The sequence below is a fragment of the Malaclemys terrapin genome, chromosome 16 (assembly GCF_027887155.1).
Source record: "Malaclemys terrapin pileata isolate rMalTer1 chromosome 16, rMalTer1.hap1, whole genome shotgun sequence".
NCBI classification, from domain to species: Eukaryota; Metazoa; Chordata; order Testudines; family Emydidae; genus Malaclemys; species Malaclemys terrapin.
The window spans coordinates 1,370,471-1,394,752 of record NC_071520.1 but is presented as its reverse complement, the minus strand read 5'-3'; the positions used below and the strand labels follow the sequence as shown (position 1 = coordinate 1,394,752).

General features: G+C 47.0%; 1 protein-coding gene across 1 annotated transcript in view; it reads left to right on the top strand.

The window, feature by feature from the left end:
* Position 1: 1 nt before the first annotated feature.
* HORMAD2 (HORMA domain containing 2) overlaps positions 2-24,282 on the top strand; it is a 63,703-nt gene continuing 39,422 nt past the window's right edge. The window contains exons 1-7 of the mRNA XM_054006062.1: positions 2-63; positions 4,217-4,305; positions 5,655-5,799; positions 8,072-8,135; positions 16,300-16,336; positions 19,262-19,282; positions 22,315-22,382. Coding sequence (XP_053862037.1) covers positions 4,255-4,305; positions 5,655-5,799; positions 8,072-8,135; positions 16,300-16,336; positions 19,262-19,282; positions 22,315-22,382 — 386 coding nt within the window. The 5' untranslated portion in view covers positions 2-63; positions 4,217-4,254. The remainder of the gene's footprint in view (positions 64-4,216; positions 4,306-5,654; positions 5,800-8,071; positions 8,136-16,299; positions 16,337-19,261; positions 19,283-22,314; positions 22,383-24,282) is intronic.

Below are 24,282 nucleotides of genomic sequence, written 5' to 3'. Positions count from 1 at the left end.
CGCGGGCTCCGTTCTCGCTCGCTCGGTCCCGTGGTGGCGCCTGGCTTCCGGAGTCCCTCCTTGGTGAGGTACCGGCAGCGGGAAGGGCCCGGTCCATCGAGACCCCCGCAAACACCCTGAGGGGGCGGTATCCCCCAGATCCCCATCGGCTCCCCCCCACCCTGAGGGGCTGATAGGCCCTGATCCCTGTGTGCGCCCCCACACACCCAGAGAGGGGATATCATATTCCCCCTTAGATAGGGTGACCAGATAGCCAGGGCCGGCTCCAGGGTTTTGGCCGCCCCAAGCAGCCAAAACACAAACAAAACAAACAAACAAACAAACAAAAGCCGTGATCGTGATCTGCGGCTGCAATTCGGCGGGAGGTCCTTCGCTCCCAGGCGGAGTGAGGGACCCTCCGCCGAATTGCCTCCGAATACCTGGACGTGCCGCCCCTCTCCAGAGCGGCCGCCCCAAGCACCTGCTTGAGAAGCTGGTGCCTGGAGCCGGCCCTGCAGATAGCAACTGTGGAAAAAATGGGACAGGGGTGGGGGTGGGTAATAGGTGCCTATATAAGAAAAAGTCCCAAAAAACAGGACTGTCCCTTTAAAAACGGGACGGATGGTCACCCTACCCTTAGAGCCCCACCTGTCCCACTCTACCACACTCTGTGAGGGGGCAGTGTTCTGCGCACACTCACACACCCGCCTACATTGGGTGGGCGCTCTACTTGGAGCCCCTTTTGTCCCCCCTCCATAGGCTCTCCATGGACACATGGTTAATCATTGCTGCGTTAAGAGGGAGCCTGGTAGCCTTTCCTCCTTTTCAAACCCTCCCAACATATGTGTTGCCTGTGGGCCAAGTGTTGTGACAGAGCAGAATCTGGCCATGTGCCTTTATGCCCCATACTGTACACAGATTATCCAAGCCCAATAATTATCAGCTGTAAAAGAAAATCTACATGAGCCTGTGCTCCAAGAGCATGTGCCTCGTTTACTGGGCTTCTCCTCCCACGTTACTGTGTAATCAGGAGTAGTTCCATTGGCAATATGATCCAGCATGCATGTCACAGAAATCCTCATGTGCCTTTTCCTCTGTATAGCTGGAGCTGGGAATGATAACTTTTGAAAAGTGGTGACATGCTAGGGCTAAGACCCAGCAACTCTTGGGTTCTGATCCTGGCTCTGCAGTTGACTCCATATGTGGTCTGGCTAAGTCACTTTTCAAAAGTAGCCACTACTGTCTCAATTTGAGACACCTACGACATCTCCACAGTAAATTAAAGTGAGCTAAAAATCAGGAGCCAGATTCTGATTTTATTTATACCAGTGTATATTGGGAATAACTATTGATTACAGTGAGTAACTCTGGATTTTCATGGTGAACTGAGATCAGAATCAGGCTCCCCACTTACTTAGGTATCTAATTATGGGCTTAGGTGAGTAAGTGTAGGCATCCCCAAGTTGGAAGGTGTTGGCTTTAACCGCTCAGGGAAACTGAGGCACAATCTGTGTGTAGGAAAGATAGGAAGTATGGCAAGAGACCACCTGGCTTAATCAGGAGATCTTCAATGATCTAAAATTCAAAAAAGAGTCTTACAAAAAGTGGAAACGTGGTCAAATTACGAAGGATGAATATAAACAAATAATACAAGTATGTAGGGACAAAATTAGAAAAGCCAAGGCACAAAACGAGATCAAACTAGCTAGGGACATAAAAGGAAACAAGAAAACATTCTACAAATAAATTAGAAGCAAGAGGAAGACCAAGGACAGAGTAGGCCCATTACTCAATGAGGGGGGAAGACAATAACAAAAAATGTGGAAATGGCAGAGTTACTTAATGACTTCTTTGTTTCGGTTTTCACCAAGAAGGTTGGTGGATGTCTAAAATAGTGAATGCCAGTGAAAATGAAGTGGGATCAGAATCTAAAATAGGGAAAAAATAAGTAAAAAATTACTTAGACAAGGTAGATGTCTTTAAATCACTAGGGCGTGATGAAATGCATCCTAGAATACTCAAGGAGCTGACTGAGCAGTTATCTGAGCCATTAGCAATTATCTTTGAAAAGTCATGGAAGACGGGAGACATTCCAGAAGACTAGAAAAGGGCAAATATAGTGCCCATCTATAAAATGGAAATAAGGACAACTCAGGGAATTACAGACCAGTCAGCTTAGCTTCTGTACCCGGAAAAATAATGGAGCAAATAATTAAGCAATCAGTTTGCAAACACCTAGCAGATAATAAGGTGATAAAGAACAGTCAGCATGGATTTGTCAAGAACAAATCATGTCAAACCAACCTGATAGCTTTCTTTGACAGGATAACAAGCCTTGTGGATGGGGGAAAGCGGTAGATGTGGCATATCTTGACTTTAGTAAGGCTTTTGATACTGTCTTGCATCACCTTCTCATAAACAAACTAGGGAAATTCAATCTAGATGGAGCTACTATAAGGTGGGTTCATAACTGGTTGGAAAATCATTCCCAGAGAGTAGTTATCAGTGGTTCACAGTCATGCTGGAAGGGCATAACGAGTAGGGTCCCACAGGGATTGGTTCTGGGTCTGGTTCTGTTCAATATCTTCATCAATGATTTAGATAGTGGCATAGAGAGTACACTTAATAAAGTTTGCGGACGATACCAAGTTGAGAGGGGTTGCAGGTGCTTTGGAGGATAGGATTAAAATTCAAAATGATCTGGACAAATTAGAGAAATGGTCTGAAGTAAATAGGATGAAATTCAATAAGGACAAATGCAAAGTACTCCACTTAGGAAGGAACAATCAGTTGCACACATACAAAATGGGAAATGACTGCCTAGGAAGGAGTACTGCGGAAAGGTATCTGGGAGTCATAGTGGATCACAAGCTAAATATGAGTCAACAGTGTAAAGTTGTTGCAAAAAAAGCAAACATCATTCTGGGATTTATTAGCAGGAGTATTGTAAGCAAGACATGAGAAGTAATTCTTCCGCTCTACTCCATGCTGATTAGGCCTCAGCTGGAGTATTGTGTCCAGTTCTGGGCACCACATTTCAACAAAAGATGTGGACAAATTGGAGAAAGTCCAGGGAAGAGCAACAAAAATGATAAAAGGTCTAGCAAACATGGCCTATGAGGGAAGATTGAAAAAATTGGATTTGTTTAGTCTGGAGAAGAGAAGACTGAGAGGGGACATGATAACAGTTTTCAAGTACATAAAAGGTTGTTACAAGGAGGAGGGAGAAAAATTGTTCTTCTTAACCTCTGCAGCTAGGACAAGAAGCAATGGGCTTAAATTGCAGCAAGTGCGATTTAGGTTGGACATTAGGAAAAACTTCCTAACTGTTAGAGTGGTTAAGCACTGGAATAAATTACCTAGCGAGGTTGGTGGAATCTTCATCATTGGGGATTTTTAAGAGCAGGTTGGAGAAACACCTGTCAGGGATGTTCTAGATAATACTTAGTCCTGCCTTGAGTGCAGGGGACTGGACTAGATGACCTCTCGAGGTCCTTTCCAGTTCTGTGATTCTATGATGCTGCTCTACCTTTGGGGAATGAAATGAGGCTTAGTTTGTTAATGTTTGTCAAGAATTTTGAAAGTGAAAAATGCTATATTATGAAGACAGCTATAGTGGCTCAGTAGGAAGGCTCAGATAAAATTTTCACTTAAAAGGGGATTAAATCCCTTTATTTCTATGGAAGATAAATGGGGATTACTATTATTTTAAAAATGTTTGGGATGTTTCAGATAGAGACTTAAAATGGGTCAAGATTAATATTTTGCTTTCAGCTTGACAGTGCTCTTTTAAAAGCACAATGCTCTTTGGATTGTTAAAACAGCTGTCTGGGAGTCGGCTCAGCATTTCTGAGCATTAGCACTGTTCTGTGCACCAGCATGAGGATCAAAGAGATCTGTCAAAGAGATAGAGAGCCAGATCCTCAGTTGATGTAAATTGGCCTAGCTTCATTGAAGTCTCTGGAGCCACAACAATTCCCTCCAGCTGTGGCTCTGGCACTGAATTTCCAGTACTATTGACAGTTTGTTTATAGATACTGAGGGGTTCTTCCTGCCATGTGAACTTCCAAACGGTGGCACAGAATGACGTCAGTCTGACACCATTTAGCTGTCTTGGTAAGAGCTCGGCTTTCAAACCTAGAGAGAGTTCTCATGCAGTCTGGTTCTTATGCTCAGGAAGATGAGAAATACGAGGAATCCTGTATTTGCCAAGTGGTTAATGTTTATTTCTCTGCAGGTTCTAATTGCATGTGGAAGGCAGCACTTTGAGGCGCTATGGCCACGGCTCAGCTCTCACATACTGGACAGAAGCATAAAACCTCCAAGGTACAGGATTTAGGATTTAATGTTACTGATCAACATGCTGGCCTAGTAGTACTCAGCCCTGCAGAGCTGGAAACCTGGCTTTGATTACCCTTCCCATCCCTTGCTCCCAGGGCAGGCGGTGTGCTCAGTGCTGATTATACTGTGTCTTTGTTGGGTTTTGAAAGCAGCTGTCTCCAGGCCAGGGTAGCCAAGAAGAGGCTGGCTACGCAGCCTGAGGATTTGTAGGCGAATCGGTGCCTAGGTGCTGGATACTGGTGCTTGGCTACGTAAAACTCCTTGGGCATGCAGAGCCTCCCTAGAGGAGAAAAAGACAATGAACTGGTAGTGGGACTCCTTTTCACAAAGATTTTGCATGTTAATACCAGGTGTCATGGAGACCAGAAGGGACCACTAGATCATCACCACTACTTGATGTTTAGTATTCATAATTAAAGCTACGATTTAGTCACGGAGGTCACGGCAGTCACGGATTCCGTGACTTTACTGGACCTCCGTGACTTCTTCAGCTGTCAGCAGCTGAAGCTGTGGCTGGAGCCAGGCTATGCTCCCCACATAGCCCCGCGGTGGGAGCTGCCGCCGGGGCTGTGCGCCCCTGCCCCGCAGCTTGTGGCGGGAGCCACCGCTGGGCCATGTGCCTCTGCCTCATGGCTTGCGGCAGGGGCTGCTGCTGGTGCCGTGTGCCCCTGCCCCGCAGTGGGGGCTGCAGCTGGGGCTGTGCGCCTCTGCCATGGCGTGTATGGTTATTTTTAGTAAAAGTCACGACCACATGAATTTTTGTTTGTTGCCCATTTCAAAATCTTAGCCTTATTCATAATAAACAGAGTCCTAGGCATGGAAAAGTATATGAGTGCTTAGCTCTTACTAAGCAGAATCCCACATTCTTTTAGAAACCAGATCTGCATATAACCTCTGGCTTTGTTGGAAGCCTGTCTGCAGGCTGCGTCTGCCTTCTGGACTCAAAATAGCTGAAGAGTTGAGAAGAACCCCCCTGGAAGAGTGCTTCTTTTCCAGTGTGTAGGCCTCAGAGCCCTGTTTTGTCACTGGAATTCAGTAACACCGCATCTACCAGCCCTGTGGAACTGTGGCAATAGTTCTCTGCCTATGTGACAATATATTAATACTGTCACCAAAAGCTTTTGTGTAGCAATAAACTTTGGGCCAAGTGTGTTAGATGCTCCTTGAGCTACTTATACTTAGTTTACCAATGTGTAAGTGAGTGGCATACACACTATGGAGACCAAAATTACCCTAATTAAGACTCCCTCTAAACCTGCTAATTCTCCCCTCTAGCTCTGGGCCTTCGTATTGGTCTAAAACCAATAATATTTTTGTCTTTGTCTTTTTTTCAGGAATCAGTGTTGTTTCCACACAAAATTGCCATTGACCAGGAGTCCATGGTGCTGGTGAAAAGGCTTTTGGCCATCTCTGTCTCCTGTATAACGTACCTAAGAGGGCTCTTCCCAGAGAGCTCATATGGAACTCGCTATTTAGATGGTAATGTTTTCAATGCATGCTACATGCATGTTTCTATGCATTATCTTTGCCCTGTACAGATTAGTCCAGTGCTGTTCACATATTTGACAAGTTCAGTCTTTTGTAGGAAGACTGCTGACCATGGCTCAAATCCTCAGAGGTATGTAGGTGCCAGATTTCTATTGAAATCAATGGGAATTAGGCACCTAAATATCTTTCAGGATGTGAGCCTATGGGCCTTATCCGGCAGCCCTGATACAGAAAAAGCTCTTATGGCAGAAAGACAACTTAGAGCTAGTGGCAACCATCAGCTGTTTCTCGCAATGTTTTTTTTTTTTTTTTTTCCAGTTGCATTCATTACTCAGCAATTTCATCAGTATTGCCAATCCCAAGCTTTCCAAAACTATGTATCAGGCTCCTCCAAAATCACGAGACTGGCTTAAAAATCATTGGATTTTTATAATAAATGTCAGGGGTTTTTTATAGTTGCCTTCTGTTTTTTGAGCCATTAGGGGTCAGATTTTCAAGCTTTTCTCCACAATCTGGAAATTTTGTAAATGAAAGCTGAGATTCTCACATAATCACAAAAACAACAAGGAGTCCGGTGGCACCTTAAAGATTAACAGATTTATTTGGGCATAAGCTTTTGTGGGTAAAAAACCACTTCTTCAGATGCGTGGAGTGAAAATTACAGATGCAGGCATTATTATATTGACACATTAGGAAAAGGGAGTTATGTCACAAGTGGAGAACCAGTGTTGACAGGGCCAATTCAATCAGGGTGGATGTAGTCCACTCCCGATAATTGATGAGGAGGTGTCAATTCCAGGAGAGGTAAAGTTGCTTTTGTAGTGAGCCAGCCACTCCCAGTTCCTATTCAAGCCCAGATTAATGGTGTTAAATCTGTAAATGAATTTTAGTTCTGCAGTTTCTAGTTTCTAGCGACACCATCAGAGGACCCAACCACATCAGCCACACCATCAGGGACTCATTCACCTGCACATCCACTCATGTGATATATGCCATCATGTGCCAGCAGTGCCCCTCTGCCATGTACATTGGCCAAACCGGACAGTCTCTACGTGAACAAATAAATGGACACAAATCGGACATTAGAACTGGTAACATACAAAAGCCAGTAGGAGGACATTCAGTCTTCCTGGATATTCTATAACAGATTTAAAAGTTACTATCATTGAACAAAAAAACTTCAGAAACAGACTTCAAAGAGAAACTGCAGAACTAAAATTGATTTGCAAATTTAACACCATTAATTTGGGTCTGAATAGGGACTGGGAGTGGCTGGCTCACTACAAAAGCAATTTTACCTCTCCTGGAATTGATACCTCCTCATCAGTTATCGGGAGTGGACTACATCCACCCTGATTGAATTGGTCCTGTCAACACTGGTTCTCCGCTTGTGAGATAACTCCCTGCTCTCCATGTGTCAGTATATAATGCCTGCATCTGTAATTTTCACTCCATGCATCTGAAAAAGTGGGTTTTTTACCCACAAAAGCTTATGCCCAAATAAATCTGTTAGTCTTTAAGGTGCCACCAGACTCCTTGTTGTTTTTGTGGATTCAGACTAACAAGGCTACCCCCTGATACTTCACATAATCAGATGGCTTCAGAGATGAGGCTTTAAGAAAAACACAAGGTATTGTGAGACTTGTGGCAAGGTCATGCCAGCTGATGAAACTTTGATTAATCCGCATCTTTATATTAAGATCCTGTGAGAGCTGCAGGATTGGGCCCCAAGGCATTAATTAACCTCTGTGGTTGGCATATCAGCATTGGCGTCAACTTTAGGAGTTTTCTGCTTGTGGATCCTAACTCCTAAACTCGGAGGACAAAAGGGCCAAAGGAGTCCGGTGGGGAAACGTCACAGCATTAGTTCATTTTGAGCACAGTTGTTTAGCTTATTTGTGTGTTAGTGAACACTAGAATGCAGAACTAAAAGGTGCTGTTGGGAAATGCCAGAATAAGATGAGAATGGGGATTGAGGGGAAAGGAAGTTGTTGGCATTTCTAAATGAAGCCACACTCAATAAATCTGTAACTCCAGTACTTTGTCCTGGAAGAGTTCAGTGTATCTCAGCAAAGGTCTTTGGCATTTTAAACTACAGTGTGAGCCTGTGTCAGCCCACCTGGGATGCTGTTAAAACCAATCTTCCAGCTCAAGAAGTGTTTCCAGATAAAATACTTCATATGTTGCTGACTGACTAGATTTCAATGTTTGCCCAGTGGCTGCAAATAAGCTTTGTAATTATATGCTAACTCTTGTTTTGCAGACCTCTGTCTAAAAATCCTTCGGGAAGATAAAAGCTGCCTGGGGTCACTGCAGATAGTCAAGTGGTAAGTGAATAACAGTGAAACTTAGGGCTTGCCTACATGGACAATTAGACCACAACAAGCTGGGGTATGAATCTATCCTGCACTAGTCTGCTGCACTCCAACTGTCCATGTGCACCCTGCTGGTACACATGGACGGTTTGCTGGAGCGCTTTGATCTTGTCTTCTTTGAAATGGGACTAGCTCAAGATGCATTAAAGAGCTGTTAACCCATGTCAGCAGAGTGCACTCAGGCACTTAAACTGCAGAAAGCTAGTGTGTGAGATTTACATCTCAGATTTCCGCTGTCTAACTGTTCGTGTAGACAAGTCCTATGATAAGATTATGCTGAACAGCAATATGGCATTGTACTACACGCCTTTACTTCCTAAATTTGAAATCCTTCAGGGCCAATGCTATTGGATTTGCCAAAGCAATTCCCATTGATTTATTATAAAAGCTGTGTGTGCTTGGCACTTTATATAACAAAGACATGGTCCCTCTCCAACGAGCTTCCAATGTAAATGTGATCTCATTGACCCCAATGAGAGCGGGATCAGGCCCTCAAGTGAACAAACAAAGCAGGTAAGGGAGGATTGAGGCTCACTCTAAACAAAGTTGTGAGGTTACTTGTTTCCATAGGTTACATATCTGCTATTTCTAGTTTTTAAAGTGCTTGATTGATTTTTAACTAGTATGTGCTGTTTTCTCTTCACTGGAAGTTGTGACTGTTTCTGGGGGCATAACTAGGCCCTTAGCTTTCTGGAGTTATAGTTAATAAATGCATTTCAGAAACATAGAGAGAAAGGTGGGTGAGGAAATATTGGACCACCTTCTGTTGGTGAGAGAGACAAGCTTTCAAGCTTATACAGAGCTCTTCTTCAGGTTTCAGAAAAATGGCATTACTCCTTACTATCAGCAGAGGGAGTTGTTATAGGGAGTGTAGCACTTCTGTGTTGCTTAACTACTGCAAGGGCCCAATCCTGCAAATATTCATGGCTCAGTTCTCTGCTGTGTCCTGTAAGCACTAGGCACAGATGAGGAGGCTGCAGAGGAGCCATATACAGTTCTCCAGTCCTGGGGCCAGTTCTGCACTGTCTCAGGATAGTTTAGAGCAGCCTAAAATTATGATCATAAAAAGTCAACAGTGTGCCCTATGAGTCAATAGTGTGCCCTTGTTGCCAAGAAGGCTAACAGCATTTTGGGCTGTATAAGTAGGGGCATTGCCAGCAGATCGAGGGATGTGATCATTCCCCTCTATTTGGCATTGGTGAGGCCTCATCTGGAGTACTGTGTCCAGTTTTGGGCCCCACACTACAAGAAGGGTGTGGAAAAATTGGCAAGAGTCCAGCAGAGGGCAACAAAATGATTAGAGGGCTGGAGCCGGGGCCGTCCTTATTCATACGCAAAGTATGCAGCTGCGTAGGGCACCAGGAAATTTGGGGCACCAAATTTCCTGGTGCCCTGCACAGCAGCGTGCTGCTCCAGCCCCTGCTCAGGCTTTTCCCCAGGGCCCCTGCCCTGCTCCGCCCCCACCCCCCGCCCTGCTCCTTCCCTGCCCAGCCCTGCCTCTTCCCACCCCTGCTCCGCCCTAGCCCTGCCCCCACTCTCCTGAGCTCCGCAGCATGGCCGGGCCTGCACCCACCGGCAGTGGGAAGTGCAGACCCGGTCCCAGCCATGCCGCCGGTGAGTGCTGGGGGGGTGGTTCCCCTCTGCCCCTGAAGCCAGCCCCGCCCCCACGGAGGCTTGGGGACAGCCCTCCCGCTCCCCCCGCGGAGGCCTGGGGACAGCCCCCCTGCTCCCCTCCCACAGAGGTACGCCCCCGCAGGGGGGCTGCGTAGGGCCCCAGAATAGCTAGGGACGGCCCTGGCTGGAGCACATGACTTATGAGGGGAGGCTGAGGGAACTGGGATTGTTTAGTCTTCAGAAGAGAAGAATGAGGGGGGATTTGATAACTGCCTTCCTGAAAGGGGGTTCCAAAGAGGACGAATCTAGACTGTTCTCAGTGGTTCCAGATGACAAAACAAGGAGCAATGGTCTCAAGTTGCAGTGGGGGAGGTTTAGGTTGCATATTAGGAAAAACTTTTTCACTAGGAGGGTGGTGAAGCACTGGAATGGGTTACCTAGGGAGGTGGTGGAATTTCCTTCCTTAGAGATTTTTAAGGTCAGGCTTGACAAAGCCCTGGCTAGGATGATTTAGTTGGGGATTGGTCCTGCTTTGAACAGGGGGTTGGACTAGATGACCTTCTGAGGTCTCTTCCAACCCTGATATTCTATGATTCTATGATTGCAGCAGCACTCCAACCATGCCGCCTTCCTCGCAGCTATGCCAAAGGAACACCCAGCTGGCTGGATCCATCAGCACGAAAGGGACAGAGTGGGTCCAAAGATCTGGCCATTATTACCCAGTCTAGTGTTACTGTTTTGAGTAGTCCCAGGATGCCTGGTAATAAGTGTTCACAGGACCAGAGCCTTAGGCCTGGTCTACACTACGGGTTTAGGTTGACTTTAGCAGCGTTAAACTGAATTAAGCCTGGACACGTCCACACAACGAGGCCCTTTCTTTCGACTTAAAGGGCCCTTTAAACCGGTTTCTTTACACCACCTCCGACGAGGGGATTAGCGATAAAACCGGCCTTTGCGGGTCGGAATTGGGGTAGTGTGGACGGAATTCGATGTTATTGGCCTCCGGGAGCTATCCCACAGTGCTTCATTGTGACCGCTCTGGACAGCGCTCTCAACTCAGATGCACTGACCAGGTAGACAGGAAAAGACCCGCGAAGGTTTGAATTTCATTTCCTGTTTGCCCAGCGTGGAGAGCACAGGTGACCACGCAGAGCTCATCAGCACAGGTAACCGTCATGGAGTCCTCCCAGGATCGCAAAAGAGCTCCAGCATGGACCGAACGGGAGGTACGAGATCTGCTCGCCATATGGGGAGATGAAGCAGTGATAGCTGAACTCCGTAGCAGTAAAAGAAATGGAAAAGTATTAGAAAAGATCTCCAAGGCCATGAAGGACCGAGGCCATAACAGGGACACACAGCAGTGCCGCGTGAAAATTAAGGAGCTAAGGCAAGCCTACCACAAAGCCAGAGAAGCAAACGGAAGGTCCGGGGCAGAGCCGCAAACTTGCCGCTACTACGCGGAGCTGCATGCGATCCTAGGGGGTGCAGCCACCACTACCCCAACCGTGTGCTATGACTCTCTCACTGGAGAAACACACAGGGAAGACGGTTCGGGGAACGAGGAAGATGACGATGGAGGTACTGTAGGTAGCTCACAGCAGCAAGGAAGCGGAGAAACCGGTTTCCCCAACAGCCAGGATATGTTTGTGACCCTGGACCTGGAACCAGTAACCCCCGAACTCACCCAAGACCCTCAGGGCACACAGGAGACCTCTGGTGAGTGTAACTTTGTAAATATTTGTAAACATTACAAAAAAAAAGCAAGCAAGTCTGTTAACGTGTATGGGGATGGAGCGGAAATCCTCCAGGGACATCTCCAGAAAGCTCTCCTGGTTGAAATGGGGTGATTTTATTAAGGGGGACATTCAGAGGTGCCCGTTCCTGCTCTTCTGACCAGAAATGTTCCCCGCTGTTAACCACGCGGTGGGGGGGAGGGGTGAAGTGATCATCCCAGAGAATCGTGTCTGTGTGTGTGGGGGGGGTGGTTTACTTGTGTTTGTGCCGCATGTTAACTGGGAAACCGCAGCCCCCTCCTTTTACATTGAAACCCCATTTTAAATGGACAACCCAATTCATCCTTGATATGGGAAATGCGCTGCTGTTTGCAACCTTTCCCGCATGTTAAGAAGGTTAAAAAAGCCAAAACACTGTGGCCTACGATGGCTGCCTGCAAGCCGAAATATGCGACCTTGTAATGAAAGAGTGTACCCATTGTTCCCTAAAATGTGTCTTTTTTTAACCACCTCTCCCTTCTCCTCCACCAGCTGCAAATGTTTCTCCTTCGCAGAGGCTCGTGAACATTAGAAAGAGAAAACGTAAGACGAGGGACGAGATGTTCACGGAGCTGCAGATGTCCGCCCAGGCTGATAGAGCACAGCAGAATGCGTGGAGGCAGTCAATGACGGAGATGAGAAAAGCCCAATATGAACGAGAGGAGAGGTGGCGGGCTGAATCGCGGGAAGAACAGAGCAAGTGGCGGGCTGAAGACGATAGGTGGCGTCAGCTTGCAGACAGACGGCAAGAGGCAATGCTCCGTCTGCTGGAGCATCAAAGTGATATGCTCGAGCGTATGGTTGAGTTGCAGGAAAGGCAGCAGGAGCAGAGACCGCCGCTACAGCCCCTGTGTAACCAACAGCCCTCCTCCCCAAGTTCCATAGCCTCCTCACCCAGACGCCCAAGAACACGGTGGGGGGGCCTCCGTCCACCCAGTCACTCCACCCCAGATGATCGCCAAAGCATCAGAAGGCTGGCCTTCAATAAGAGTTAAAGTTTTAAAATGCAGTGTGTCCTTTTCCATCCCTCCTCCCCCACCCATCCCAGGCTACCTTGGCAATTATCCCCCTACCTCTGTAAGGAACTAATAAAGAATGCATGAATGTGAAAAAACAATGACTTTATTGCCTCTGCAAGGGGGAGGGGAGGGTGGGGTGGGGTGGTTGGTTTACAGGGAAGTAGAGTGAACCGGGTCGGGGGGGGGGGGTTGGAGGGTTCATCAAGGAGAAACAAACAGAAGTTTCACACAGTAGCCTGGCCAGTCACAAAACTCGTTTTCAAAGCTTCTCTGATGCGCACCGCGCCCTGCTGTGCTCCTCTAACCGCCCTGGTGTCTGGCTGCGCGTAATCAGCGGCCAGGCGAGTTGCCTCAACCTCCCACCCCGCCATAAAGGTCTCCCCCTTACTCTCACAGATATTGTGGAGCGCACAGCAAGCAGCAATAACAATAGGGATATTCTTTTCGCTGAGGTCTGAGCGAGTCAGTAAGCTGCGCCAGCGCGCTTTTAAACGTCCAAATGCACATTCCACCACCATTCGGCACTTGCTCAGCCTGTAGTTGAACAGGTCCTGACTCCTGTCCAGGCTGCCTGTGTACGGCTTCATGAGCCATGGCATTAAGGGGTAGGCTGGGTCCCCAAGGATCACGATAGGCATTTCAACATCCCCAATGGTCACTTTCTGGTCCGGGAAGAAAGTCCCTTCCTCCAGCTTTCGAAACAGAGCAGAGTTCCTGAAGACGCGAGCATCATGTACCTTTCCCGGCCATCCCACGTTGATGTTGGTGAAACGTCCCTTGTGATCCACCAGGGCTTGCAGCAGCATTGAAAAGTACCCCTTGCGGTTTACGTAGTCGGTGGCTTGGTGCTCCGGTGACAAGATAGGGATATGGGTTCCGTCTATGGCCCCGCCACAGTTTGGGAATCCCATTTCAGCAAAACCATCCACTATTGACTGCACGTTGCCCAGAGTCACTACCCTTGCTATCACCAGGTCTTTCATTGCCCTGGCAAATTGGATCACAGCAGCCCCCACCGTAGATTTGCCCACTCCAAATTGATTCCCGACTGACCGGTAGCTGTCTGGCGTTGCAAGCTTCCACAGGGCTATCGCCACTCGCTTCTCAACTGTGAGGGCTGCTCTCATCTTGGTATTCTGGCGCTTCAGGGCAGGGGAAAGCAAGTCACAAAGTTCCATGAAAGTGGCCTTACGCATGCGAAAGTTTCGCAGCCACTGGGAATCGTCCCATACCTGCAGCACGATGCGATCCCACCAGTCTGTGCTTGTTTCCCGGGCCCAGAATCGGCGTTCCACGGTATCAACCTGCCCCAGTGACACCATGATTTCCACATTGCTGGGGCCTGTGCCTTGTGAGAGGTCTATGGCCATGTCAATTTCCTCATCACTCTCGTCGCCGTGCTGCAATCGCCTCCTCGCCTGGTCCGGGTTTCGCCTTGGCATGTTCTGGCTCTGCATATACTCCAGGACAATGCGCGTGGTGTTCATAGTGCTCATAATTGCCGCGGTGATCTGAGCGGGCTCCATGATCCCAGTGCTAGCTATGGCGCCTGGTCAGAAAAAAGGCGCGAAAGTAGTATCTGATGGACCAGGAGAAGGAGGGCGGGAGGGAGGGAGGGAGGGAGGGCCGAGTGACGACATGGTGTACAGGTACAGGAACAGGGAGAAACACAAACAACTGTCACACAGAATGGTCCCCCCAAAGATTAAACTGGAAACCCTGGGCTTAGCAGGCCGTTGATTTCACGGAGGAAGGGGAAGCAAATGAACACAGAACAAATCTATTTTTTACATCTTAAGGTGGCAGCCGACGCTGCAGCATGAGTGACAGCCATACCAGTACGATGATGATGGGTACCAATCATAATATACCATCATCTGCCAAAAGGCAAGGGGCTGCTGCTGTGTAGCAATGCAGCCCCACGTCTGCCAGCCCCACGTCCGCCAGCACCCAGCATCGCCCTCGGCCTCTTCTGGGTGCTTAGCAGACAATATTGGGCAATTGGCAGAAAATAGTATATTATGACTGGTAACCGTCATCATCGAGACAGTAGCATGTCTGCCCAGGTGGCCATGATTGACAGCCATACCAGTATGACGATGACGGGTACCAGTCATAATATACCATCGCCTGGAAGGGGCTGGTGCAATGCAGCCCTACGGCTGCCAGCCCCACGGCTATCACTCATGCTACACCGTCTACCGCCAAAAGGCAGTTAGCAGCTGCTGCTGTGTAGCAATGCAGTCCCACGTCTGCCGGCACCCAGAGGACATATGGTGACGGTGAGCTCAGCTGTGCTGAGCGGGCTCCATGTTGTCTGCACAGGTAACCCAGGTAACCCAGGTAAAAAGGCGCGAATCTATTGTCTGCCGTTGCTGTGACGGGGGAGGGAGGGGCCTGACGACATGTACCCAGAACCGCCCGCGACACTGTTTTGCATCATCCGGGCATTGGGATCTCAACCCAGAATTCAAAGAAAAGGCGCGAACCGCTTCTCGGCTCGAGCTGTGGCGCAAACGTAGTATCTGACGGCCTAGGGGAAGGAGGGAGGGGGGCCGAGTGACGACATGGCGTACAGGCACAGGGAATTAAAATAAAGAACGGTGGCTGTGCATCAGGGAGAGACACAAACAACTGTCACAGACTGGTCCCCCCCAAAGATTAAACTGAAAACCCTGGGTTTAGCAGGCCGTTGATTTGACGGAGGGAGGGGGAAGCAAATGAATACAGAGAAAATCTATTTTTTACATCTTAAGACTACGGTGCAGCGTGACTGATAGCCCTCGGCATCTTTCTGGGTGCTTGGCAGCAAATACGGGGCGGTGTATGACGATGGTCTTCAGGCCTATTGCACGAGCTGCTGCTCAGGGAAGACTCTGCTAATGTGCGATGACCCGACTTGTAATAGGCCGGCTAACAGTCATAATACACCATTTACTGCCAAAAGGCAAGCCCCACGGCTGCCAGCACCCAGATCGCCGATGAAGGCTACCAGTCTACTGCACCGTCTACCGCCAAAAGGCAGTTAGCAGCTGCTGCTGTGTAGCAATGCAGTCCCACGTCTGCCGGCACCAAGAGGACATATGGTGACGGTGAGCTCAGCTGTGCTGAGCGGGCTCCATGTTGTCTGCACAGGTAACCCAGGTAACCCAGGTAAAAAGGCGCGAATCTATTGTCTGCCGTTGCTGTGACGGGGGAGGGAAGGGCCTGACGACATGTACCCAGAACTGCCCGCGACACTGTTTTGCATCATCCGGGCATTGGGATCTCAACCCAGAATTCCAAGGGGCGGCGGAGACTGCGGGAACTGTGGGATAGCTGTGGGATAGCTACCCATAGTGCAATGCTCCGGAAGTCGACGCTAGCCTCGTACTGTGGACGCGGTCTGCCGACTAGAGCACCTAGAGCATTTTATTGTGTGGACATACACAATCGGCTGTATACAACCGATTTCAATAAAACCGGCTTCTATAAATTCGAACTAATTTCGTAGTGTAGACATACCCTTAGTGTATAAACTGTGCACACATATGGAGGGGAGAAGAGATCCTTAATTGTTAAGTGACCTGCAGAGGGCTTTAAAAGCTAAAAATGTTGTCAGCTCTGTACTGCTTAATGCTTGTAAATGTGCACTCTAAACTCCATCTAATCAGTGAGGATTTCCTGCTCCTAGACTGTCATGACTAGTTACTAACATTTATTTCCTGGCAGGATTCAGGGCTGTTTTGATGCTTTGGAAAAGAACTATGTAAGTTTTTTTCTTTCATATTTTGGTAATATAATCGTTCTTCACAAACAATGGGCAAAACTCTGCTCCAATTTTCCATGTGCATTCCATCTCTGCTATATATTCGTCAGTGATCCCAGTGGAAACTGCATCGAACAAGTACACAATAGAGATCTGTGCTGCAGGGAAGAAAGGAAAGCTGCTCTGTGTGTTTGTGATATTGACTCTTACTCCTTTAGGTAGCGTAGCGTAGTAACCATTATTAGTGTCTAGACCGGCTTGTTGTGAATAGTTTCCACATTAATTTGCAGTCTGCAAGGTTCTCCCCTGCATTCTCTGTTCTACATTCACATCCTTTAATGGATGGATGCAGATTCTGTCAGTCAAAGCAAATCTCTCTCCCTGCCTTTGTTCTTTTGCCATATTCTTCTCTGCTCCCTCTTTCCTTCACCCCTTCTTTTCCCATCTCCTTGCCTTTCTTTCCTGTTTTCCGTTTTCTTCATTTTACTGTCATCTCTGTTTTCCATACAGAGGCCAGGTCTACACTACAGACTTATATCGGTATAACTACATCGCTCAGGGGTGTGAAAAATCCACACTCCTGAGCGACATAGTTATAATAACCAACCACCCGCCACCCCGTGTAGACAGTGCTATGTTGACAGAAAAGCTTCTCCTGTCGATACAGCTACTGTCTCTCAGGGAGGTGGATTAGCTCTGCCAACGGAAGACCTAAGAGCGTCTTCACTTGAACGCTACAGCGGCGTGCAGCTGTGTCGATGCAACGTTTTAAGTGTAGACCTGCCCTGAGTTTAGATTTTCTTTTCTTCTTGTATTCTGTCAAATACAAGGTTTGAGTACCCGGTTTCAGAATAAATGTACATTTTTAAGTAATCCCAGCCCTCACTTACTCAATCTGAGGAAAAATCTGACCTGTAAATACAAAGGGCTGATTGCTCTCTGTGTATCAGCATTGTTCATCAGACTAACTCTCATCTATAGCAGAATGACTCTTGCCTAAATCAGATGGATTCTTGTCAATATCTGCACTGCTGATCAGACTGACGCTTGTCTATGTCAATTCTACTGTTGTTATAGATGAAATGATGTGAAATATTCTGAACTCAAATATTTGCTTACCGACAATTCAAACAGTCAGCTTTAAATAGGTAATGGTCTCCACCATTTATAAGAGATTCAAACCCTCATACTTCAGAGCATAAATCAACTTCTAACTGACAGGGATTAGGAAAAAACTCCTGTGAGCAGTTATTCCATAATTATCCATTCTCAGATTTTTTGCACATTCCTTTGAAGCATCTGGTGCTAGTCAGTGTCAGGGAGAGGGTACTGGGTCAGGTGGATCACTGGTTTGATCTATTGAGGCAGTTCCTTTGTTTCGGTAGGCAAGTGAATTAATGTTTTCTCTAGCCAAAGCTTTCAAGTGGTTTACAAAGCTACTCTCAAGTACAGTTTCTTGCTATAGTGCAGTCCATATCAGAGATCAAAGACTGAAACCTCGTAGCTAATTGTAGGTGGGATAAAAATAGTGAGATTCATAATAAAAAAAGGGATCTTATATTGGACTTGAATATAGAAGGGTGCCGGTATCAAGGAGCTTTAAATAGAAGTAATGTGTTAAGCGAGAGCACTGTGAGGCAAGACTGGATATACACATATTTTATAGCTAGGGCCCTACCAAATTCACGGTCCATATTGGTCAATTTCACAGTCATAGGATTTTTAAAATAGTAAATTTCATGATTTCAGCTATTTAAATCTGAAATTGCTGGGTGTTGTAATTGTAGGGGTCCTGACCCAAAAAGGAGTTGTGTGTGGGAGGGGGGCGGGGGGGCGCAAGGTTATTGTGTGTGTTGGGGGAGGTGCTGTACGGCTAAGCTTAATGCTGCAAACGGCAGTGCTGCCTTCAGAGCTGGGCAATTGGAGAGCAGTGGCGGCTGGCCGGGAGTCCAGCTCTGAAGGCAGAGCTACTGCCAGCAGCAGCACAGAAGTAAGGATGGCATGGGCGCTGCTGCCTGCAGAGCTGGGCCCTCAGTCAGAGGCAACCACTCTCTGGCCTCCCAGCTATGAAGGCAGCATAGAAGTAAGGATGGCAATACCATGTTCCCCCCCCCCCCACACACACACAAAAATAACCTTGTGATCCCCCCCCCTTTTGGGTCAGTACCCCCAATTTGAGAAATGCTGGTCTCCCCCATGAAATCGATCTAGTGTAGGGTAAAAGCACACAAAAGACCAGATTTCATGGTCTGTGATGCATTTTTCATGGCCATTAATTTGGTAGGGCCTTATTTATAGATCCCTAGAAAAATGATTGTTGATCAGGGTTGGCAACTTTTGGCATACGGCCCATCATGGTAATCCACTGGCAGGCCATGAGATGTTTTGTTTATTCCTGGCCAATGGGAGCTGCGGGCCACCACTTCATAGAATGGAATATCAGGGTTGGAAGGGACCTCAAAATGTTATCTAGTCCAACCCCCTACTCAAAGTAGGACCAATCCCCAGACAGATTTTTGTCCCTGATCCCTAAATGGCACCCTCAAGGATTGAACTCACAACCCTGGGTTTAGCAGGCCAATGCTCAAACCACTGAGCTATCCCTCCTCCCTTCCTGCAACTCCCATTGGCTGGAAATGGCAAACCGCGGCCACTGGGAGCTGCGGGGGGCTGTGCCCACAGACGGTCAACATAAAGAAAATGTCTCGCGGCCCGCCAGGGGATTACCCTGATGGGCTGCGTGTTGAAGGCTGCCGACCCCGATGTAGTTAATAAAACTGGCCACAGGGTGTCACTGATGTTGCACCCAAGTGCATCTGAATTAGCACTGTCTGAAAAGCCCTGACTTACAAACCATTGAATGTATTTATTCCTTAATTACTCTAGGCACTTAGATTTTGACTAGGCTCTTATTTTCTCTTCCAGTTACATATGGCTGTCCTGGCAGTAAGTCATCCGTTAAATGAAAGCAAGGTGTTTTCCTTCCCCCACAGTGTTAAACCAAGGTTCCTTCTGCCCATCTCTGTCTGTACTTAGGGAGTGTTAAAGAGCTCATGGCAATGGGGTTAGCCTCAGTTTAGAGCAATAACCTCTCTCTTCACAAGATAAATGCTAATTTCTTAGCTTGCATGGGAACATTTGCTGGATGCAGATTTTGCCTCCATCAGTTGTGGACAATATTCATCCTTAAATTACTAAGGCCATGTCCACACTAGGAATGGTTTACTGGTCTAGGAATACCAGTATATAATACTGGCAAAGTGCTTCTAGTGTGGCTCTAACTAGAGTAAAACCACCCCTCACAAGCAAAGCGAGCTATACCAGTAAAAGCACAGCTCTGCTGGTATATCCGCATCTACTGTAGAGGCTTCTTTACAGCCCTGGCTGATGTAGCTGTGCCAGCACAAGTCTGTAGTGTAGTCAGAGCCCAGGTCTAGGATACTCACTACAAGTACTGCCATGTGCTTCACATCGCTGCTTCCTTCTGCCTATACCCCAAACAGAAATGGGCAACTGCCTCCTTCCCTTCCCCTCTCTATGAGCACCCTCTTCAGTTGCCTTCTTGTTGCCACTGATGGGACAAACACTTTAGCTCTCAGATTTCTGGCAAGTTGCCATTGGGACCCTTGGTGTTGCAGAGAATGTTCACGGCCAGCCTCTGACGCATACCTTTGTAAAGCACTTGTAGGTATTCTAGACACCATAGTGAAGATCTGGGTAACTAATCCTCATGCATGAGGGCATTCATTGATCGCTGGTGAGGGTCTGGATGGGATCTCCCCTGAGCCCTTCAAAATTTCATATAATGGATGTTTTTTCCACCTTACTCTGCAGCAACAGGTATTGTCTGCTGCCAGAGGAAGGCTGTTATATATAGATGGTCCTATGGTTTGATCTTTTATGGAGAGCTTGCTCCTGGAGCAGAAAAGCTGCATCATTGCAAGCATTGGCATGGGCTATACAAGCCAGCCCCAAATCAGCAGCTTCACTGTTCCCATACCCAAACTAGCAAGATTAAAGCTAGCTAGCTCAAACTGCAGTCACAACTAGGGTGACCACCTTTGTTGGATGGAAATAAGGGAAAGCCACATGAAAAATAAGGGACAGTGCTTTATTTTAAGGGACATTTTAGGGAAACGATTTACCTTAGCATATCAAGTGTACATTTCTGCTGCCCTCCAGTATACAATGCAATTATCATAAGCATCAATTTAGTGTTTAAAATGGTCAAGAGACATCAATTAAGCGAAGGGACGGGTGGTCACCCTAATCACAACTCATGATTGCAGTCTAGACATACCCCGTGTTCTTAGGGCATGATAGAGATTCAGTTGTTTGATTACTTCTCACTGCTACATTTTATCAGAGAGAAAGATGCATTCACTATACTTTCTTAAAACAGATTTACACCAATCCCAAGGAGCCACAGGTAAGAAGGAGTCGAGCTCTACTTAGGGGGGAAATAAATTGTAGGGGTGAGTTGTACTATATTCAGAATGGACTCATAGGATTAAATTCTGCCTTGATTTGACAGGTATGCATGGTTGAGCGAGGAGACATAAGCTACCTCTTTCTCTTATTCCTTCAGCCCAGCAGACCAACTCAGATGCCAGGCAGAGTGGTGATCAAGTGCCCCTGTTGAATACTAGGCTGTTGGCCTGTCTGATGCACCTAGTGATGCTTGTTGGGTAGCTCAGGGGCATAGGTAGGACCTTGCTCCCCTCTGCTGAAGACCAGAAGCAGGAGCTGGGGATAATGCACACTGTTCCTTTATGCACCAACTGTCAGCAGCACTGTTAAAGGGTGACTTTCAGTCTGATCAGAGAGGTCCACTGCAAGGCCTACTCACCACTTCAGCCCTGGGATGTAGGTGGTGCATAGAGCACTTGGTGGTCCTTTTGTACAGTGGCGAATATCACCCTGCTCTATATTGCCCCGTGAGCCATTATGTCTTCATCTGTCCTATAAAGACAGAACCTCTGCTCATCCACTACTGTTCCACAGCCCCCCAATGCTGCTCATGGAAGAAGAGCAAGAATTTACTACCAAGGCCGGGATTATTATTCCCCTCCAAAACCTTACTGAAATGCTCTTTAAATGTGTTATAGTCAGAGCTGTTTATGGTTTCTTATTTTCCTCAGAAAATTTTGAGTTTTCAGCAAAATGTCGAAAACTGAAATATTTTCATTCTGATATGCTGCCGCTGTCCCATAGGAGTTGTAGTTCTGACACCTCACGCTCCCATTCACCTCTATAAGTTCCCTGGTAGGACTGCATCTCCCATGATGCACCATAGGTCCCCTCTTGGCAAGGGAAGGGTGTGTCCAGGGTGCATCACAGGTCCCTCTTGGCAATGACAGTTGCATGGCCAAGGTGCATCATGCAGATGTAGTCTGGCTGGGGAGCCTGGTCCAAGAAGAAAATGGGAGCAAGAGGCACCTGAACTACAACTTCCATGAAACCCTGCGGCACCATTTCAGAATTGATATTTTTCTGTTTTCAGGCTAATTTTTTTTTTTTTTTGACAAAAAAAAAATCTGCAGAAAGAAGACACTTTGCAAAAAAAAAAATTATTTAGTCAAAAAACCAATTTTCCATCGAAAAACCATTTGGATGCAAAATTTTCGACCAGACCTAACAGTAACATCACTAGTGTAAGCTCTAGTTAACATTATGGCCTCCTGTTTTAAGTGGCTCCTGATTTTTCTCCCCCAGTTTCCTTTTGAGTTGGAGTTTCTCATGTTTCTTCTCAGCCCAGAAGTGAATTTGCATTTGATTCTTTTAAGAAGTTTGACAAAAATCTGCAGATGATTTTTGAGATCAAAATGGAGCCTAGTCAGTAATTTGATCCTGCTAGACAGGCATAGGAATGAGGAAGCATGGACACCAGAGAGTTTCCTGCACAATCTGTTGAGCTTTCTTTGGGAACATGTTGCTGAAAGACTTGGTTTTTTTCTGCTCCCTTTGTGAATGTCTAGAGGGTGACTGAGCTGTATCAGTTCAAATTCAAGTATACAAAGGACGGTCCCCAGATGGATATCATCAGGTAATGGCTTTGTTTTATTTCTGAAAAATACACAGTGAGAAATTTGCTTCATCAAAACATTTTTAAAGCAAAAACTGTTCCTTTGTGATTGTATCATGCACCCCTCCAATACCATGAGGTGCTGAAGGGCTTCATCTGCCATTGAACTCAGTGGAAATTAAGGGCACTCAGCATCCTGCAGGATCTGAACTCCTGCGCTGATGAGCTTACATATCACAGTACATGTGCTGTAACACCTTGATATAGCAGAGTGAATTAAGGACAAGATTGATGTATCCCATCCCCACTCTGTATAGCGCTCTGCCCCCCTCTGGTGGTGGCTGGGCCATACATAGAATTCGATGAGCCTGCTACAGCCTGGGCTAACAGAGCAGGATGTTGTACTTCAGGCAATAGTCTCATGCTTTGAAATTCAGAGGTCCCACGTTCAATCTCTGGCTGCCAATGACCACCCTTGGGTGCAGCATAATATCGACACCATAAGGATTGTTCTTCTTCAAACATTTGTTCGGCTCTCACTGTAGGTGTATGTGCCCTGTGTGCGTGAGCCTGGAATCTTTTAGCTGGCCGTGCCTGTTGGGGCTGTACATGTGCCTCATATGCCCCCTACATCAGGGTGAAAAAGGAGGGGCAGCCCCAACAGCTACTCAGTTCTTTCTCACTGCCCATGGTAGCAAGTCACAGCCCATAGTGTCTGCCTGCTTCCTCTTAGCCTTTTAGTACTTTAGAGGTATAGTTAGTTAGCCTGGAGTTAATGTATTTTCTTGGTAAGTTTTAGTTAAGTTTGCTGCTAAAACAAGCAAACACAAATTAAAGCAATTTTGCTTTCTATGAGTCTTGCCTTAGTACCAAGGAATAGTTCTCATGGTGGAGAACAGGTCTCTGAGCTTTAAAATCTGCCCTGCCTGCAAGACTGTTGTGCTTGCCAATGATGCATCTAGAAAGTGTTTAGGGGAGTCTCATATCCCTAGCTAGTGTGCCATTTATAACTCTTTTTCTAAGCACATACAGAGGGGTCATGATGCCTGTTTAAAACTATTTTTAACGGAAAGATCTATGTGGAGTGTGTCTGAAGTACCCCTTGGGAACAGTCTCTTCTGGCTTTGAAACCAGTTTCAATGAGTGCTTCAGCTATAAGAGACATCTCTCTGGGAGATAGATCTTTTGTCCTCAGAAGACTTCATGCTGCTGTCAAGCTCTCTGAGTCTTCTTGTCAGTTGTCCTCAGGTCAATCAGTAGTTCCTGCTGCAAGAGGCAGGAAAGAACAAAGATCTCCAGACAGGGCTCAGCACCGATTGCCATCCCTAGTACTAACAAAGAAGAGGACTTGTCTAAAATGGCTCCTTTGAAACCACATTGTTATTGTGAGTCTTCAAAGACTGGGAGAATCATGTTCCTTAGCTACGATGCTATATCCTATACCTTCGGTGACTGACAATATTATCTCGGTACTGTGGGCATCAGTACCATATATCTTGGAGTCATGGGCGCTGCCTTCTTCATCCACTAAGGTTGCTTTGACATCACCTACTATCACTTTGGAACAGGAGTCCCCATTGCTAGATTTCTCTCCTTTATCTCCAGTACCCAGGACTCTTTTGGTACCACAGCCGAACGTTCCGAAGATGAAATTTTTTCCATGTCCAACTTCTGTGGTGTTGGTGACTACCTCTCATGCTGTCAGATGCGAGGCTCTTCCTGTTTCTACACCTCAGGAATCAGCTCCTCTGTGAAAGGAATTCTATACATTTTCATCCTCATCTTTGCATGGCATCAGGAGCCCTTCTAGGAGATCTCCAACTCCCCTAGCAACATGTGAATGGCCTTGGAAGGAGTGCTTCAGAAAGGTCTCGTTCCCTGGTTTCCACATTTGTGGTACCATATGCCCTTCCCATGTGGT